Source organism: Carettochelys insculpta, chromosome 1 (genome assembly GCF_033958435.1).
Source record: "Carettochelys insculpta isolate YL-2023 chromosome 1, ASM3395843v1, whole genome shotgun sequence".
NCBI lineage: Eukaryota > Metazoa > Chordata > Testudines > Carettochelyidae > Carettochelys > Carettochelys insculpta.
In genome coordinates, this window is record NC_134137.1 from 165,535,725 (window position 1) to 165,555,259 (window position 19,535).

General features: G+C 43.7%; 1 protein-coding gene across 1 annotated transcript in view; it reads right to left on the reverse strand.

The window, feature by feature from the left end:
* The window catches only part of CFAP47 (cilia and flagella associated protein 47), a 324,141-nt gene that overhangs the window by 127,790 nt on the left and 176,816 nt on the right, over positions 1-19,535 (reverse strand). Inside the window, exons 30-33 of the mRNA XM_074988334.1 lie at positions 19,053-19,262; positions 12,081-12,174; positions 5,758-5,898; positions 2,539-2,734 (exon numbers count right to left, since the gene is read on the reverse strand). Of these exons, the coding sequence (XP_074844435.1) occupies positions 2,539-2,734; positions 5,758-5,898; positions 12,081-12,174; positions 19,053-19,262 (641 nt within the window). The remainder of the gene's footprint in view (positions 1-2,538; positions 2,735-5,757; positions 5,899-12,080; positions 12,175-19,052; positions 19,263-19,535) is intronic.

Consider the following 19,535-nt stretch of genomic DNA (forward strand, 5'->3'; position numbering starts at 1 on the left):
TCATGCTGGCATGTTTGCAGTACCAAATTCCAAATTCTTCTACAGGGGAATCTGTATTGAAGGGCAGGGGTGGAGGTATCTTTTGATGTATTTCAGTTCAGTTAAGGATTTTGGATGAAAGTTAAGCACGAAAAGAAATTTTAAAGACTATCAGCAGGGTCCTTTTGGGGAGAAAGCTTGCTAGAGACCTAGCTGGTGGTAAAACACCATCAGATTCTGATTTGCTAGTAGTAAGAAGGCAAGATAGGAGGGTGACTCCACTCTTTATAGTAACAGAGAGGAAGCCGTGCTAGTCTGTACATTATCAAAACAAAAAGCAGTCAAGTAGCACTTTAAAGACTAGCAAAATAGTTTATTAGGTGAGCTTTCGTGGGACAGACCACTTCTTCAGACCATAGCCAGACCAGAACAGACTCAATATTTAAGGCAAAGAGAACCAAAAACAGTAAGCAAGGAGGACAAATCAGAAAAAGATAATCAAGGTGAGCAAATCAGAGAGTGGAGGGGTGGGGGGGAAGGTCAAGGATTAGATGGAGCCAAGTATGACCAGTGGTGTTCTGTTCTTGGTTTTTTTGGGCCGATCTTGGAGTAGCTGGTCTCTGGGTATATGTCTGACCCTGTCAATTTGTTTTTTGGTCATCATCCCACAGCCCCCAACTCAGACCACTGCAACGAATTATTAAAGACCTACAACCTATCCTTAACCAGGATGCCGCACTCCAGAAGGCCCTGGGTGACAGGCCTGTTCTCTCCTACAGACAACCTCCCAGCCTCATGAGGATCCTCACTAACAGCCACAGTCTATACCCCAGGAATACCAGTCCTGGAACCTTTCCCTGCAACAAAGCCCGCTGCCAGCTTTGTCCACATATCTTCTCTGGAAATACCATCACTGGACCTAACCAGGTTACTCACAGAATCACGGGCACTTTCTCATGGTCCTCTACTAACATCATATATGCGATCATGTGCCAACAATGCCCAGATGCTTTGTATATTGGACAGACTTCTAACTCCCTTAGACAAAGGGTCAATGGGCACAAAACAGACATCAAAACACTCCAGATCCACAAACCAGTTAGTCAACATTTTAATAGAATGGGGCATTCTGCCAATGACCTAAAGGTATGTGTGTTACTGAAGAAGAATTATCGCACCGTTCTGGAAAGGGAAACAGCCGAGCTGGCTTTTATATTCAAATTCGGCACATTAACACATGGTTTAAATCATGATGGGAACTTTCTGAGTCACTATAGGTGATCGTCTGCATACTTGGCTCAGTCTAATTCTTGACCTTCACCCCCACCCCTCCACTCTCTGATTTGCTCACCTTGATTATCTTTTTCTGATTTGTCCTCCTTGCTTACTGTTTTTGGTTCTCTGTGCCTTAAATATTGAGTCTGTTCTGGTCTGGCTATGGTCTGAAGAAGTGGGTCCGTCCCACGAAAGCTCACCAAATAAAATATTTTGCTAGTCTTTAAAGTGCTACTTGACTGCTTTCCACTTTTTATTGCTCTTGTACAAGAGAAACAGACACTACTGATTTAAAAAAAAAAGACATATGCATTGAATGCATACACATCTACGGTGGAGTTCACAGACATACTTGAAACCCTATCAGGAAACACAGGTAATGTTGCCAGAGGCTGAACTGATAATTTTTCAGATAAAAGAACTAGAATCGTTCCAGTCAAGCTGGTGCTACTGTAAACAGCATTTCCACATGGCGTCTCAGCTTTTTTAAGACCTTTGGTATGAAAAGGATTGGCAGGTACATAGACATTGTCCCCAGAGTCCACAAAATGAGGCAAATCTTTTGAGATCTGAGACTTTACTCCTCAAGACTAGAAATTCTGACAGCTTATGTTTTTCTCTGTGGCAAATAGGTCTCAGACTCTGTGACCATACTTGTGAAAGCAGTCTGGATGATCACTCCTGATTGCATGAGGACTATCAGCTCTGGTGATCTTCTAAAATGTGTTAAAACAACAAGAAGTCTTGTGGCACCTTACAGATTAACAGATGTATTGCAGCATAAATTTTCGTAGGCAAAGACCCACTTCATCAGATGCATGAAGAAGTGGGTTTTTGCCCACAAAACTAATGCTACAATATATCTGTTAGTCTATAAGGTGCCACAGGATGTTTGGTTGTTTTTGCAGGTACAGATTAACACAGCAACCTCTCTGATACTTGTCACTGTGTAAAATGTGCTGTAATCCATGCAGGTGCAGAGCTACTAAGGTGACCTGATGACAGAAGCACCAGTTCCAAAGGCAAATGCTCTCCCACTCTTCCTTTCTGCACCAAACTGAGGCACATGAGGGACAAATGGCACACTTTTGGTTCCAATGAGTACTGCTGACCAAAGATTCCATGTGAGTGAGTGGGGCATATGTGCACAGTAAGTAGAATATTTATGGACCCATATTCAAAGTATGGTAGTTTCAGTGACAAACTGTTGCTATATGCTTAAGATATACAGAAACTGAAGCAAAATTGCAAGGGAGAAAAAGAACAGTCGAAGTATTGAGTCACCTTTTTGACAGTCCTTCCACACAATTTTTCTGGTTTTCTCATAATGCATATTCAGCCAGGTAAGGAGGAGTCTTTCTGATGGAGAATATATATTACTGGATAAAGGCTCAGCATTTATTCTTGGCATGCTTTGCAGGTTTTCTGAGCTCAACAGATTACTGACAGTAAGTGATGATACTCGTGCAAGAACCAACACCTGAAAGTAGGAAAAAAAAATTTCAATTTTTTAGTAAAAAGTATAACAATTCTAATCCCAAGCAGAAATAATAAAACACAAAATACAATTATTTGTCAAACAGAAATATTGTCAGTTTCAAAGTCATTTGATAGATTCTAAATTAGCATAGAGGCATGTTGCATTAACGGGGCAGCAACAGCAGTCATAAAAAGAGTTGTAGTTTAAACTTTATATCTCCAGTCTCACACTAAGTTCATGGGGGACGGAGGCTGCAGCATACTCACAAGGAAAACACTCTTGCCTGCCTAACTGCAATAAAAAGCACAGTAAGCACAGGAGTCTGCCACTACAGACTGCACCAAAGTGAAACATCACAGGAGGAACTGCAATCTCCAGAATGCCTCGACAGAAAAAACAGGATATATAACTGTGTTTTAGCTGCCAATTTTGATGAAAGAAACTCCATCCTAGAAATTAAAATAAGAATGATGCTGGCCAGATCATGCTTGTTCAGGTGAAGAAAATTTTAGTCAGCACATGATCTGTAATCATGACACACTCCAGCTTTAAAAAAAACAAAGATGTATTTATGTCAAAGCATGTGTTAATTTTATCACTGAATAGCCTAAGGATTCTGACTACTTGATGTCTCAAAGTAACGTTTTCATGGCACCACACAACTGGAAAACCAAAGTGCTTCTGGGTATGCAGTGTTCTCTCTCTTTAGGCTCCTGTATAGAGAGTAAAAGGGCTGTCAGGAACACTATCCACTCAGTTACATATGTAGCATCGAGGGAAGAATGCTTGACACCAAAGCACTCCCTAAGAAAAGCAGTTTTATGTTATCTTGTTTGATCAAGAGCTGTTTACACCCAGCTATAATAGGCACAACTGACTGCTGGTTTTCGACAGACATTTTAAATGAACTTTTCTCCAAACACCTCAGATCTTCATTTCAGAATCCAAGATGAAGAATTTTCAATAGTAAGTCAACCAAGCCCAGCCACCTCTATCTTTTTTTAGATCTACAAAGCATTTGATGATTATTAATGTGCAGAACCTTGACAAATTGATTCTGTATTGGTCAATTTCACATCTGTGGGGGTTAAAATTAGTCACACTCATGTTTTCAGATCTTTACATCTGAAATTTCCTAGGGCTGTAACTGTGGAGGTCCCAACCCAAGAGGTGGTCAGGGTTGGAAGGTCAAAGAGCTACTGTGGAGTGGGAGGGGTTGCTTCTGCCCTGCTGCTGGCAGGAGCACTACCTTCAGAGCTGGATAGCCAGAGAGGAAGGCTTCTGGCACAGCTCCCAGTTCTAAAGCCAGTACCGCAATGCAGAAGTACAAGTTGCAGGGTATGGGAGACAGGTTATCATATGTCCAATCTTCCTGCAAATCTCCCACCTGAGTGGGGGAATCATAGCTTCAGCCACACCATCCTCATGCAGGGACAAGGAATAACAGCTCCAGCTACCAAGCTGCCTAAAGCCAGGAGAAATCAAAGTGGCCCTACAGGGGGAGAGGAAGTCTGTCCTTTCACATCCATAGCCAGGACTACCAGCTGCAGCCTTATGCATGTCAGATTTCACAATCTGAGACATACTTTTTATGGCTGTGACTTTGGTAGGGCCTTACTAATGTACAAAAGTTAACTATAATCTCTTGATGTATACACTGCATTTAACTACTGCCCACATTATAAACAGATTCCTATTTTGCATATAGAGAGAGCAACATTTACATGTTTAAGTTCCACCACTGCATTTAAGTCTGCAACAATTAACTACCCTCCAAAAATTGAAATGACTGAGTATTCTTTAGAATACTGATACTCAGAGCATATCTCTACTGCAAAAAAGGTGTGACCTTAACTCTGATTAGCTAAATTCAGTTAAAATAGCAGTGAAGATATAGCAATTTGAATTGCAGCTCCCCCATAAGATTTAACTCCAAATAAAAAGCCCAAAATGCCACGTGTTCACTGCTATTTTAAACAAGGCTAGCTAATCCATGTTAAGAACAGGGTTTTTTTTTTGCAAATATAGACATAACCTAAAAGAGAAAAGGCATCTTGAAGCTATGTCATTTCCAGATCCAAAACTGGCAGGAAAAAAAAACAGTAAATCATGTGTTCATACTTTCCTCTAAAGATAGTGTTTTGGCTTAACCAATTTTAATGATCCTAGATCAATGTAAATCTAAATGTTTAAAAAGGATTTATAAAGCTTTTGTGTTGCCTAGACTCTTACTAACTAATACAAAATTAATTGGATATTCAATGTATTTTTTTTTTTTTATAATCTAGCACTAGAGAATTTATTTTTCACTCTGATAAGCGCTATTGACTATGTTAAAACTGAAATGTGTTCCAAAATCTAAGCAAATTCTGAACATGATAGAAAAGGTATGGTATAGAAGAACACATTTTTGGTGCAACAGGTTCCTATTATTCTTTATGGTATATCTAGATTTCTAAGCTGTGGGAGAAAGATCTAAAATGTTTATGTCACAGGCCTAGTAAAAAACAAACAAACAAAACAAAAAAAACCTAAATGCTATTTTTTGTAATGCTGAATATGATATAAATGTTGAAAAATGTTATTCATTTCCTTTTGCATTAATTGCTGAAGAGAGTGATATTTAACACCACTATGATTTGTCCCTTTAATACCTTTGCGACGTACTGTTCTCCAGTTATTGTCTGGTTAAACTGGTCTTGACAGCTTAGGGTCTAGCCTTTCTTCAGAACACGCCTGAACTCCCATTACTATTCTTTGACGTTATCAGGGAAATCATTTCCATGCCAATAAATATGAGGAGAACTTCAGTTCTGAATCATGTTGTTTACAAATTATAAAAAAATTGATAAAACATATCTTAGCTAAGCAGATTAATTGTTTTGTCATTAGTTGAAACATTTGAGGTATTCAAAGTAAAGAATTATGATATTTAAGCTCACCTTGTTTGAATTCTTTCTATAATATTTGCAAATATCATGTGAGAGCTTAGCACTGTACGATATTATGTATTTGCGATGTACCTTGTATACCTGGAGTAGCACATCAGTCCATACACGTTTGCTCATGGTCTCGAATATGTTGTCATCCAAAACAAAGAGACTCGTATTGTTAAGAATATCGGAATTCTTCATGTTATATTTTTGTAGCTCAGTCATCTGAACCTTCAGATAAAGAAGAATGAGATCTATATTTTATCTTAAACTGTGGCAACCTTGAACAATAGCCACTACTGGCTTTTACAAGTTTGTAAGATAAGCAACTGCTTTTTCTAGTGTAATTACATACTTAGTGGATAAACAAAAAGCTTTACATACTGTATATTACAAACTTTCCAAAGTATATAATGGTATCTCTTATAGACTCTTAGTCACAAAATTAATTTTAACTGCCTGGGATTAGAATATTATGGACTGAAAACTCACTTCAGAACCATAAGCAAAGCAAAATGATAAATGACACCTCATATGTAGTGTACTTCCCTAGAGATGAAATGTTGGGACCATTAAACATCTTTATTAAAGTTCTGAAAGGGAGAGTAAAAACAGCACAGATGGTGCTAAAAATTATAGGCACTGCAAATATCAGTGAGTGTGGGACAAGTAATACAAAAATACCTAGGAACACTAAAAACATGGACATAAATGAGTATCATCTAACCTGGAAAAAAAAAAAAACCTAGCAGATTGAGTGTGCGGGGAGGTAATAACCATACATGCAAATATTCAGTGGAAGGGAGAAACCTGAAAAGTAGCAATACTGACAAACTGAGAAGTACTAGTTAGTGCCTTCTTAATTTTTTATTATATCAGCAAAAGAAAAAAAATCACTACAAGTTTGAACTCAAAATGCCCTGGAATCACATCTTACATTGGGATGGATGGGTGTGTCAATTGGCTCTGATCACGTGTCTTGTGCAACTCTCCTTGGAATACTGATTTATTCTTAAACATCACGATATTAATAGACAAAACTGGACTTACTGTACTAGAGACTGGGAGAGTGACATTTGAGTAAAGAACAGAAACATTTCATATGGCTCAGATACAGAGATAGTAGTCTATTACAAAATATTTAAAGCAAGGGTCACATCTGGAAAAAACATGGTGGTTCTCTTCCAAATTCTTCCTACAAATTAAGCTCCATCAATACATGAATCCCTCAAAGAAGATACTGCTCCCAGAAGGTTGTGCAGATGTTCAAAATATGATTGTGGTGTCACTTGGCTCATGACCACAGATGTGCTCCTTGGATTTTCCACCCCCCCGCCCGCCCTTTTCGGGATGAAGTTGGGTAGGAGGAAAGGGAAGAACTACATTTCATCATCTGGTATTAGAGGTGCTAGACTGAAGCATCACTCTCAGTAAATTGTGCAGCTCTGTGCCTCCTTTATCTATCTGATGGATTAAATAGCTAACAATTCTGACATTTAAGTCATCATAATTGGACATTTGAGTTATCACTTCACTGAAATGACTAGGACAGGTCAAATCTCTCATGGCCATTGTTCCAGGCTCTCTGCAAAATCATTTCTGCATCATTAAACTTTTGTTCATATTTTTGAAAATTTCCTTTTCAACAACAGTCTCTAGAGACTTTCTGTTTTTAAATTAATGTGGAAATCTGGAGAGCAAACAGCAACTTCAGACATGGGCCTGAATGGTATATGGTTACGTACTGGCTGTTTCTCAAACCTGGTTAGAAAGGTATAAAGGTGAAGCCGGAAGCACATTAGCAAGGGTGATGTATGGAAATTTAACAAGGTACAATGAAATAAGACTAAGAAAAAGTAAATAAAGACTAAATACCAGGAATATCTTTCTAAAATGGAGATTTCTTTAGACTGTTGCAGGTTCTCAGTGGAAATGGAAGGAGCATCATTGCTTGGTGTACTGAAATCTAAGACAGCATTCACACTATGAGATAAATTCAATTTTTAACCTTGTTCTTATGAATTCGAATTAAGTGTCCACAAAGCTTCTTGAAATTCGACCCACCTTTTTACCATGTTGAGTTTCCCCATCCATATTGCCTGGTGCAAGTTCAACACTGTGAGCAGTGCATTGTGGGTACCTATCCCACAGTGCCTTAGCCCAGGTTGCTTGTGGGCATTTCATGTTTGAATCCCAGAATGCAAAGCACTGTCCCAGAATTCAGAGCACCATTAACCACGTGAAAACTGGATATCACGCCATGTCCTGCTGTGACATTCCAGCACTAACATGAATCCCCAAATGCTTCAAATCATTGCCCACATAGTTTAGGCAGCCACACTGACTGTCATGCAATTTTGCTTTCAGTTACAAAGCTCAGCAACAGATCACTATCATAAAGATGATGACAATGGTTAGGAAGAGCTAATCTCCCAAATGCAGTCCAAGAACTCACAGCTGCTGGCTGTCCTGGATGCATTGCTGACAGTGGAGCAGCAGTTTTGGACTCGTGAGATCAGCACACACTGGTGGGACCACATCGTTTTGGAGTCCTAGGATGACCAGCAGAGGGTGCAGAACTTTTGCATGTGCAAGTCCACTTTCATCGAACTTTGTGATATGCTGGTGCCCGCCCTGAAGCACAGCAACACAAGAATGAGGCTGGCTTTAACAGTTCAGAAGCAAGTGGCAATTGCATTGTGGAAGTTTGCAATGCCCAACAGTTACCGGTCAGTGGCAAATCAATTCGGGGTGGGCAGATCTACAGTGGGGTCCATGGTGATGCAGGTGGCCCATGAAATCTGTTCATGTCTCATCAGGAAGACTGTGACCCTGGGAGATTTACAGGCCATAGTGGATGGCTTTGCTGTCCAGAGGTTTCCTAACTGCGGTGGGGCAACAGATGTCATGTACATCCCCCATCATGGCCCCAGACCTCATGGCCTCTGAGTATATAAACCAAAAGGGGTATTTCTCGCTGGTGTTGCAGGGATTGGTAGATCACAAAGGTCACTTCACCGACATCAATATAGGATGGTCAGGGAGGGTTCATGATGCGTGTATCTTCCAAAATTCTGGGCTGTACAGAAAGTTCCTGGATGGGACATGTTTCCCCGACCAGAAAATCATGATTGGCGATGTGGAGATGCCTATTTTTTTATTGGGTGACTCTGCTTACCCTCTGCTCCCTTGCCTTATGGAGCCCTGGATCCCAGCAAGGAAAACTTCAATCACAGACTCAGAAGGTGCAGAATGGTGGTTGAATGTGCCTCTAGCCATTTAAAAGCAAGGTTCAGGTGCTTACTGAGCCATTTGGACCTTTTTGAAACTAATGGTCACACCATGATTACAGCACGTGCTATTTTGCACAATATATGTGAATCCAGGCGGGAGACTTTCCCATCAATCTGGAATTCTGAAGCTGAGGCCATAGGCAGGGTTTACTCACAGCCACCCACACAGCCATCACCCAGTAAACACGCTGAGGCAGCAGAAATAAGGGATGCTTTAAAACATAGCTTCCTGAATGATCTATAATGCACATGATATTGATGTATTTCTCTGACATAATTCAAATTAATTGTACCCTGTGTCTACACTTGCCCCTTCCTTTCGAAAGGAGCATGTTAATGAGCAGATTCGAAATATCAGCATAATGGCAGCCTCAGCGATTCGAAAGTGCGGCTTTTCGAATCACGTGCCACCTGTGGAGACGGGACCTTCACAGGATAGGAAGAAGGGCTTTCAAAAACTGGGGGAGTCCTTTCGGAAGGTCCCATCTCCATGGGTGGCGCACGATTCAAAAAGCCGCACTTTCGAATTGCCATGGCTGCCATTATGCTAATGAGGCGCTGCATATTCATCTTTCAAACCCTCTCATTAACATGCCCTTTTGAAAGGAAGGGGCATGTGTAAACCCAGCCACCATGTCTTAATGAATGAATGGTTTTACTTGATGGGAGGGGGTTAAGTTGCACTAAGTAGAATGCATGTAGCAGGCAGCTGTGCCTTCAGCCCTCCCCTAACCTGCCTGGTTCTATCAATTGCATGTCTGCTGCAGACCTAGGAGTATCAGTGGGCAGCTGTGCCTTCAGCCTTCCCCCAACCCTCAAGATAACTTGTGTTCCCCCCGCTCCAACAAATCCTGCACACCACAAAAATCACAATGAGCTCAAAGGAATGATTTTATATTAGTGGACCAGCGTGGAGGTGACTGGCATAGAGGGGCCTGCCATGGAGGGGCCTGGCATGGAGGGGACTGGTTCCAGGTCTATGGTGAAGAGCTCCTGGCAGTCAAAAAGAACTTCCTCAGTCCCCTGCTCATTGCCCGATTCCTCCTCTACATTGCCCTCTTCCTCTGGGGCAATCAGCTCCTCTGGGCTCACCCTGAACTCCATATCAGGGCCTCCACAAGTGTCATAATTAATTAAGTCTATGCTGGGCTCCGTGGTGGGGGTTGCTCCCCATAAGCGTGTGCAACTGTTGATAATAGAGGCAGGTCCATGAAGCTTCCCCTGACTGCTGGGTGGTTTCCCAGACTTTTTGATACACCTGCCAGAGTTCTTTCACCTTCACCCTGAATTGCACAGAGTCCTTGGAGTAACCTCAGGCAGTCATCTTGCGTGACATCTGATCATGGATGGACACATTCTCTTGGCCACCCAAAGTCTCTTCACCACCAATTGGTCTCCCCAAATCACAAGAAGATCCAGAATCTCCTGGCTGGTCCAGGCTGGGGCTCTCTTGTCATCCTGCGAAGTACTAGGCAGATCACTACCCTCATGATTGCAATGGATGGCTACCGCTGCAATTGCTACCAATGCAGTGTGATGGCTATGGATGTGGTGCAATGTGATAAGCAAAGGAATTTTTTCATAATGGGTGCCCTTTATATTTGAATTCCATATATATATTATATATAGTCCATATATACGCTGAATTACAGTTCAAATTCTAATTCAAATTCAATCAAAAATTCATGGGCTTCCTATGACCTTCTTCCTATGCACCTGGATGGAGAGCAGCTTACAAGGAAGTGGCCATACATGGAGGGTCATCACGTAGTTTTGTGGGATACTTCTGGAGGCTAATAAATTCAAATTAAGGACATGGCACTTTCAAACTACCCTTTATTAGATGTTTTAAATTTGAAATTGATGCTATACCTGTCCTGTACTATTGACATTTTGTTATCAGAATTACGGCTCAATAAATCAAGCTAATAGTATCAACAGTGAAGAGAGCGATATTTTAATATCAAGCTAACTCCCTGAAATTTGATTTTATCTCATAGCGTTGGCACAGCCTAAGTGGGACAAAACATTAGAATGTGCACACAAACTGCAAGCAACAATCATGCAAGGATAGGCAAACGGGCTGAATTATTTAACAAGCTCCTCTTTTCCATCACTCCTGTACATCTACAAAATAATTGCTCTCAGCATTTGCCAAGCCAAAAGATTAACTTGCATTTGGTCTGCACTGTACAATTCTTAGATCCCACTGTTTTTCTGAATTTGTTTTTACAGATTTCCCACTCTCCTTCTGCTTGATAAATTTTATTCACTTTGTTCTAATCTTCCCTACCACACACAACTCTAGTTTCTACTAATAACCTCCACAGAAGTCTTTAAGGGTTTTCAGGGCTGTGTTCTTTACAAAAATATTAGGATGATGGCATCATGAGGTTGTCAAAATTTTCCAGATCAGTCAAGTTTTTCCAACCAACTGAATTGCAAACATTAAATGAAACCGTAAGGTGGCAAATTAACTTGATGAAAGGATATACTTCTTCCACACAGCTGAAAAAATTAGTCCAAGTAACTAACTCACTGGAACATGGAGGTAAGCAGCTTAAGAGGATCTAAAAGGAGATCAGACTAAGAAGAATACTCAGATTTATAACAGTAAATATTGAAAACCATATGTTTCGGGAGAGCCATAAACCCCGGCACTTCATGTCTTAAGATTACCTGTAATTATTAGGAACCGGAAGGAAACTTCTCCTAAGAGTCATCCTATAATTTTCTTTTACATGGTTAACTGCAAACTCCTTTCAAACTGTCTGGTCACTATGAATAAAAGAATATTAGACTAGAGGGACTACTGCTCTGTTCCAATATGACAATTCCTATGTACCTTTCTTTTTTCAAAAGAGACTTTTTTAAAAATATCTACCGATAAATAGCTTTTAGACACGCAGCTCTACCTCCTACATGTGGACATGGGACTGACTGAAGTAAATGCCAATCTACAACCCTGCTCCTACTAAGCTTATACACATGCTTAACTTTATAAACTACAAATAATCTCCTTCATTTTAATAGCATTGTAAACCATGCAGATATTTATGCATGTGCTTAAGTCTCTGCAGGATAAAAAAAAATAACTGTAAGCTATTTTGTATCAATTACCTTCAGTGTGATTTGCAGTCCAACCCATTTCTTATACTCATCAGGTTCAAGAAGAAATTCAGGCATAACATGAGGAAGGCAGGCACCTTGGCTTCTGAAATAATACAGAAACAAACATAAGTAGACTTTTTAAAGACTGCCCCTAATTTCACACCCAGCATTTTGTACAGGCTATCTAGCTGTAAGTGAAAACCCATTGTTGCAATCAACTTAGGGCACAAACAGCAGAATGCAGACATCTGACCAAGTACATAGTTAAATACACAAATCATATTGTTCAGCAACTGATTGTGAGTACTAAATCAGAAGCAGGATTGAGGCCCAACTCACACTGCGAGTTTTCAAAACAACTGTTTCTGGAATAATGATCAAAGAGCCTTAGAAGTCTTTCTGCTAATAGGCTATGCATAACTTGTTTTTCAGTTCCTATGAAAGGAGATGACTTACCTGAACACTAAACCATGTTCTTCTTCAAAGGGGGTGTGTGTGTGTGTGCGCGCACGTACATATTTTCCACAACTGATGAGTGCACATGCATCAGAGAACTTTCTGGTCAGCAATATCCACTAGAGCAGAGCATGTGGCCTTCCTCTATTTGTGCATTTCAGTGAGGGTATAAATGGTGGTGCCTCCTTGTCATACACAACAGCAACTTAACAACTGATGATATCAAGATCCAAAAGTGGCAGTTGTGGAGAATTGATTGTTGTTGAATATGTATAAGGCCTACGCACCTCCAAGACCATCAGCTACTGTAAAGATAAGTAATCTTTTCCCACTGTGAGTCCAACCTATACCTATGGTTTCCTTGACAGGAAACTGGGCTCAGCAATCCCTCAGCCAGTTTCAAAGTCAATGCAGGGGCAGATTTTGACAACATCTGGACACCTGGAACCCCAGGTCAGAGCCTCTCTGTGATCGACTGCCCCATTAAAAAAAAAAGGAAAGAAAAGCTTCCAGGCATATCTCCTTCCTGGGTTCACCTGCAGATTTCAAAGCATTCTGACGCAAAACAGACATCTCAAACGTCCTCTGTTCAGAGTTATATTTGACTTGCAAGATAGACAGGTCCTGAAGCCTGGGGAGCTGCTATGCTCAGCCATGGCATCCAGCACCACAGGTGCCTGAAGGGAAAGAGAGCCACTTCTCCCTATGGCATCCTGCTAAAGCTGCTTTACCTTAAATAAATCAGCAGCGCTAACTAATTACAAATGCTCAAGTGAAGGTTGACACAGAGAGTTACTCTGACACGTAACACAGATGGTAGAGAGGGAACTGGAGCGTAGCTCCAGCCTTTAAACCCACATTGGCACACGCAAGGAAAGGGAAGATGCACGCAGGTGGGGTGACAATGTGTTTTTGTGCTTCTGTAACATGAGATATTCTGTTCAACTGGGCACTATTTTCTTGCCAAGACTAAATAAATAATAATATTGAGGGGGACAACGAGCCACATCTTCTTCTCTCAAACCAAACCATGTTATAAAGGCTGTGGCAATCAACTGTTTTATCTGTTTCCCAGGGCAGCTAAGTTTCCAACAACAAAATGACAAACAGAAGACACACTGTTTTGGAAATCCAAAGTGGAGAATTGGGGGGCCTATCACATCGGCAGATTGAATTCTCTGGGTGTTATGAATATCTAACTCAATAGCTGAATTAATAAAGAATTAACAGAAAGCAATGTAAGTGATACAAATCAACATGGGTTTATGGAAAACAGAACTTATCTAATTTTATTTTTTAAATCAGATTCCAACTTTAGTTGGGAAAGGTAATACCACTGGCATATATACTTAGATTTCTGTAAAGCACTTGACCTAGTACAACACAAAGTTTTCGTTAAAAAATTAAAATATAAAATCAACATGCCACATAACAAATGCATTGGAAACTGGTTTACTGATAGGTCTCAAAATGTAATTGTGAATGGGGAATGGCCATCAAGCAGGCGTGTTTCCAAGGGAGTGCCACAGGGATTGGATCCTAGCTCTATACTATCAAACATTTTTATCAATAACTTGGCAGAACACAAAAATCATAGATAAAGTTTGCACATGATAAAAACAAAAAACAGTGTTTGGTAAACAATGAAAGAAACAGGTCACGAATTTAGAGTGCTTTAAATTGCTTTGTAAACTGGGCCCAAGTAAACAGAAAGTAGTTATAAATATATACATTTAGGAATAAAGAATTCAGGCCACGCTTTCGGAATGGGGGATCCTAACCTGGGAAGCATGGACGCTAAAAAATATCTGGAGGCCTATGGTACTGAACTTGCACTCTGTGGCTACGTCTACACTAGCCTCAAACTTCAAAATGGCCATGCAAATGGCCATTTCGAAGTTTACTAATGAAGCACTGAAATGCATATTCAGCACTTCATTAGCATGCGGGCGGCCGCGGCACTTCGAAATTGATGCGCCTCGCCGCTGCACGTCTCGTCCCGACAGGGCTCCTTTTCGAAAGGACCCCGCCTACTTCGAAGTCCCCTTATTCCAATCAGCTCATGGGGACTGAGCTGATGGGAATAAGGGGACTTCGAAGTAGGCGGGGTCCTTTCAAAAAAGGAGCCCCGTCGGGATGAGCCACGTCAATTTCGAAGCGCCGCAGCCACCCGCATGCTAATGAAGCGCTGAATATGCATTTCAGCGCTTCATTAGTAAACTTCGAAATGGCCATTTGCGTGGCCATTTCGAAGTTTGGGCCTAGTGTAGACACGGCCTGTATGTGCTATGAGGGCCAAATAGGAGTAGGGAGGTTGTTTTACCTCTTTTTTTGGCACTGGTGTGACACTTGGTGAATACTGTGTCTCATTCTAGTATCACAACTCAAGAAGGACATTGATTAACTGGAAAAAGTTCAGAGAAAAGCCAGGGTAATGACTAAAGGATTTAAAAATATGCCTCACAGTGATAGATTAACAAACAACAGGCAGAACAAGCAGTCCTATGGCACCTTAGAGACTAACAAATTGATTAGGTCATGAGCTTTTGTGGGCAAAACCCACTTCCTCAGACAAAAAATAAAGAGGAAAAAAGAGAATCCAGGGTTTTTAGACCAGAGAGGGGGGAAAGAGGGAAAAAGGTGGCAGAAGGTTACCTGTTACTAGCAGGACCAGTTAATGAAGCAAATTAAATAGGATGTGTCTCATTCTTTCAAATAACAGGTATCACCCTCTGTAATCTTGTGCTAAAATTTGTTATTTTTTAATAGTAAAATATGATGGTTTTCTAAAAATGATATGCTCTAGGAATGAATTTGAGGAAGTTATTTGGTCTGTGTTACACAGAATGTGAGACTAGATGACCATAATTATTCCCTTTAGTCAACAGAATCTGTTAAACTAATGATGGAAGGTTAACTATTCCTCTCTTTTTCCTGTCCCCTCTCTCTGAACTTTCTGGCAGCTTCGTACTTACACTGTAAAAATGGATTCTTCAGAACAAGCTAGTACACCTCCTCCCCACCCCGGCCACCCTTGACACCACGGCTGAGGAGCCCCAGCAGGCCTCAGAGCTGGAGTCCAGCCTGGAGGCCAGCCCTGCACCCCAGGGCCCTCCCAGAGGAGCCCGCCACTGGGACAGCGGAGGAGGGGGTCTAGTGATGGGAAACTCCTCATTGACCTCCCCTTCCACAGCTCCAGCAGGATGCCTGCCCAACAGGTGTCCCCTGATTGTGGGAGTGGACTGTCAGGTATGTAGCCTACAGGGCACATACCTCCAGGTTATGGAGTGGGGCAAGGAACACGACGAGGGACCCCCACTCACCGAGCCAACCCTGGCCCACCATGACCCAGTCAGACCATGGCCCCGGGACAACAGCACAGCCCCCAGGGCCCATCACCACCCACTCCCACAGACAGCGCCATGCCCCATCCCCAGAGGGGTAAGGGAGGCTGAACCCCTGAAGGGGGCCACCCACAGGGACATCACACCCCTGGTTGGGGGTATGGGAACCCAGCACCAGGAGGGCATGGGCCATGGGCCAGGGCCCAGTACTAACGGCTGTCCTCTCTTCCCCGCTCCTTCCACAGCAGCAGCATCCAAGGGCCATGATAGCGCTTCAATGTCCGTGGTGCCAGACAGCCCACCGGGAACGTCGCACCATGGCAGCCAGCTGGAGCAGGGACCAGCCACAGGACAAACCCACCACCACCAGGCCAGCCACAGGCAGCTGCTGACCCCCAAGTCCTTGCCACCCTCCAGGGTCAGGTGGAGGTGGCAGAGCGCTGCCTCCAAGTGGAGAAGCAAGCACTGACCTGGTGCCAGGAGGCCTGGGGGTCCTTTATGCAGACTTTTGACCACATTGTCAGGACCCTGGAGAGGACTGCGGACCAGCTGCCGCACCCTGGCTCCTCCAGCTGCCTTCTCTGCCAGCTGCCCCCCTGCACTGGAGCCTGCTGAAGGGGACCGCGGGGCTCGGGAGCCATCCTGCCCTATTTGCCAGTCCTTCTGGCCCCCACTCGGCCTCGACAGGGACTCCAGACCAGGCGTGGGTCGTGCCCACCCATGCCGGATGATGGGCTGTGAGGGGCCAAGGACTGGGCCACTCAGGGTCCCCCTACTGTACAGTTCCCCTCATTGTAAATAGTTGTGTCCCACCCCCTCTTTAGGTAGCTGTCCCCCCAGGTACATAGTTCCTCCATGGGTGTTTGTTTCTGTAAATAATTGCTCTACAGTTTGGGTTCTTAAATATTATTTTCAGGTTTATTTTTCAAAACATGTGTCATGTGCTCTTTAGGGGGTGCAGTGTGTGGGTGGTGGGGGCAGTGTGAGAGAGGCCCACCAGGGGTGGCCCGATGGTGCTCACCCCACAGCAGGGTCAAAATGGGCATGCAGGGCCTCCCAGACACAGATCCCCTCATGGTGGGCCTTGTGGCTCGGGGCGGTGGCTGGCTGGGGATAGGCTAGGCTGGCCTCCACAGCCCTCCTCTGCACGAAGGCCTCCCCCTCGCTCTCCACCAGGTTGTGGAGTGTACAGCATGTGCCCACAACCTGGGGGATGTTGGGGAGACCCACATCCAGGCGAGCAAGGAGGCAGCGCCAGAGGCCTTTGAGGCGGCCAAAAGCCTGCTCAACCACCTGGCATGCATGGTTCAGGCCGGTGTTGAACCCCTCCTGGCTGGCACTGAGGTGCCCTGTGTAGGGGCACATAAGCCAGTGCTGGAAGGGGTTAGGCTGTATCTGCCACGAGGCAGAAGGGTATGGTGGTGTCCCCCAGAGGGAGATCCCTCTGGGGGATGTAGATCCCCGCCTCCAGCCGCCGGCAAAGGCCGGAGTTCCTAAAAATGCGGGTGTCGTGGGTGCTGCCAAACCAGCCAACATATATGTCCTGGAAGCAGCTCCGGCTGTCCACCATGGCCTGGAGGACCAGCGAGTGGGAGCCCTTCCTGTTCAGGAAGCGTCCTCTGCTGTGGTCTGGGGCACGGATGGGGATGTGGGTCCCATCCAGTGCACCAAAGCAGTTGGGGAACCCCATGCTGGCAAACCCCGCAGTGGCTGCATACATGTCCCCGAGCTGCACAAGGCTGTGGAGCAGCAGGGCATTCAGCATGCGCACCACCTGCAGGGCGAGGACATGGGCACCCATAAGGGTGTGCAGGGTATGCCTGGCTCCCCCCTCCCCCGGAACCTCCACCCCCCAGGGGTCCCCTCCCAGGCCTCCTTACATTCATGAGGATGGCCCCAACAGTGGCCTTGCCTACACCAAACTGCTGTCCTATGGATTGGTAGCTGTCTGGAGTGGCCAGATGCCAGACAGCAAAGCCGACCCATTTCTCGACAGTGAGGGCATGCCACATCCAGGTGTCCTGGTGCCTCAGGGCAGGGGTGAGCCACTGGCAGAGCTCAAGGAATGTCTGCTGGCTCATCCAGAAATTCCGGAGCCAGTGGTCATCATCCCACTCCTCCAGGACCAGGCACTCCCACCACTACATGCTGGTGGAATATCTCCACAGCCAGTGGAGCACCCAGTGTGGGGGAGGGGGCATGGGGCGCAGGGGCCCCATGATGGTCTGGGGTGGCCACTTCATCCCACAAGGGGGGCTTGCGTTCAAGGAGGTGCTGGGTGGCCTCCTGTGCAGCACTGAGCATGGTGGCCCCTGCCTCGGTGACAGCCCTGAAGGCCTCTGGCTGCTGCTGCTGCTGGGGGTCCATAGCTCCGTGCACGGGGTCTGCAACTTGGTGTCAGCTCTGCAGACCTCGTGCTGTGCAGGCTGAGTGTGTCTGGGAGGTGAACTTTAAGGGAGCGGCTTGCTGTTGCCCCAGAAGGGCTAGTCTGCCTTGTGTCCCTGTCCACAGGCTTTCCTAGCCCCTTGTTTCAAACGGGGTGGCCTTTGTGTGTAGACGCTCCCCTGAGGGGCCCCTTTCGATGTTGCACATTGCTACCTCAATGTTGAACATCAATGGCACCAGCCCCAGAGGACGTGTGGATGCTACGTGTCAAAGTAGCTTATTTCGATGTCACTACTTCGAAATAAACTACTTCGATGTAGCGTCCCAGTGCAGAAGTAGCCATAAATTCCTATGACCTGCTCTCTAACAGAAAAGGGACACTTCATACAGTTCCTCTCCCCAAGTTCTCAGTCCTTATTCTACTGATTTTTCAGTTGGATGATTTGAAGTGGCCACGCATCCTAGAGGAAATAACCTGGTTGAATGTTCTAAGGGTGGATTAGAGTTGTGTTTTCTTTAAAAAAATAAAAGGGTATCACCATAACGTTAGAAGCAAAATTAATTCATCAACTTTAGAGTAGTTATTTGACATTGCATAACAATGCGATCACCAAGTTTCATAGGATACATTACTATCAAGTTCATTACTGTAAATATGGTACTTTCAAAAATACTGTAAAAGTTGGAAAAAGCATATTATTCAATAGGAAAGGAATCCAAACTACTCAAACTCAGCAGAGGGAGGGGAAGGAAAAAAAAATAACCCTTTAGCATATCTACCAATACAAAAGCTTACTTGAGAAAAGTGAGCATTGTAGAATGCTGCCAGTGGAGCTGAAGCACTCGTTCCACAGGCTCAGAAGGCAATGACTGGCTTGAAGTAATTCCCGGTAGCAGCTGCCCACTCAGGTGGAGTAGCATGTCATAAACAGTCTTTGTATCTTTGCCAAGGTTTTGTTTAAAAACTTTTTCATTCGATGATGTCATCTGGATTTTACACACATCACTAAATGGAGGGAAAAATCAAGTTTATCATTTTAAGTATATTAAAAGAAACTTGCATGGAACAATATCTATTGAACCATTAATGTGATGAATTCCTTCATAAACCGTTATGGAAAGGCTTGGGGAATGGACTGTGAGAAATACAGTACTTCTGAATTTCTACACTATTTCTATAATTGATTAGACTTTAATAAAACTGATTCTGAGGTCGTCACCGTTATGTTTCAAGTACAATCCAAAGTTTTAATTTTCACCCTGTACAAAAACCTACACA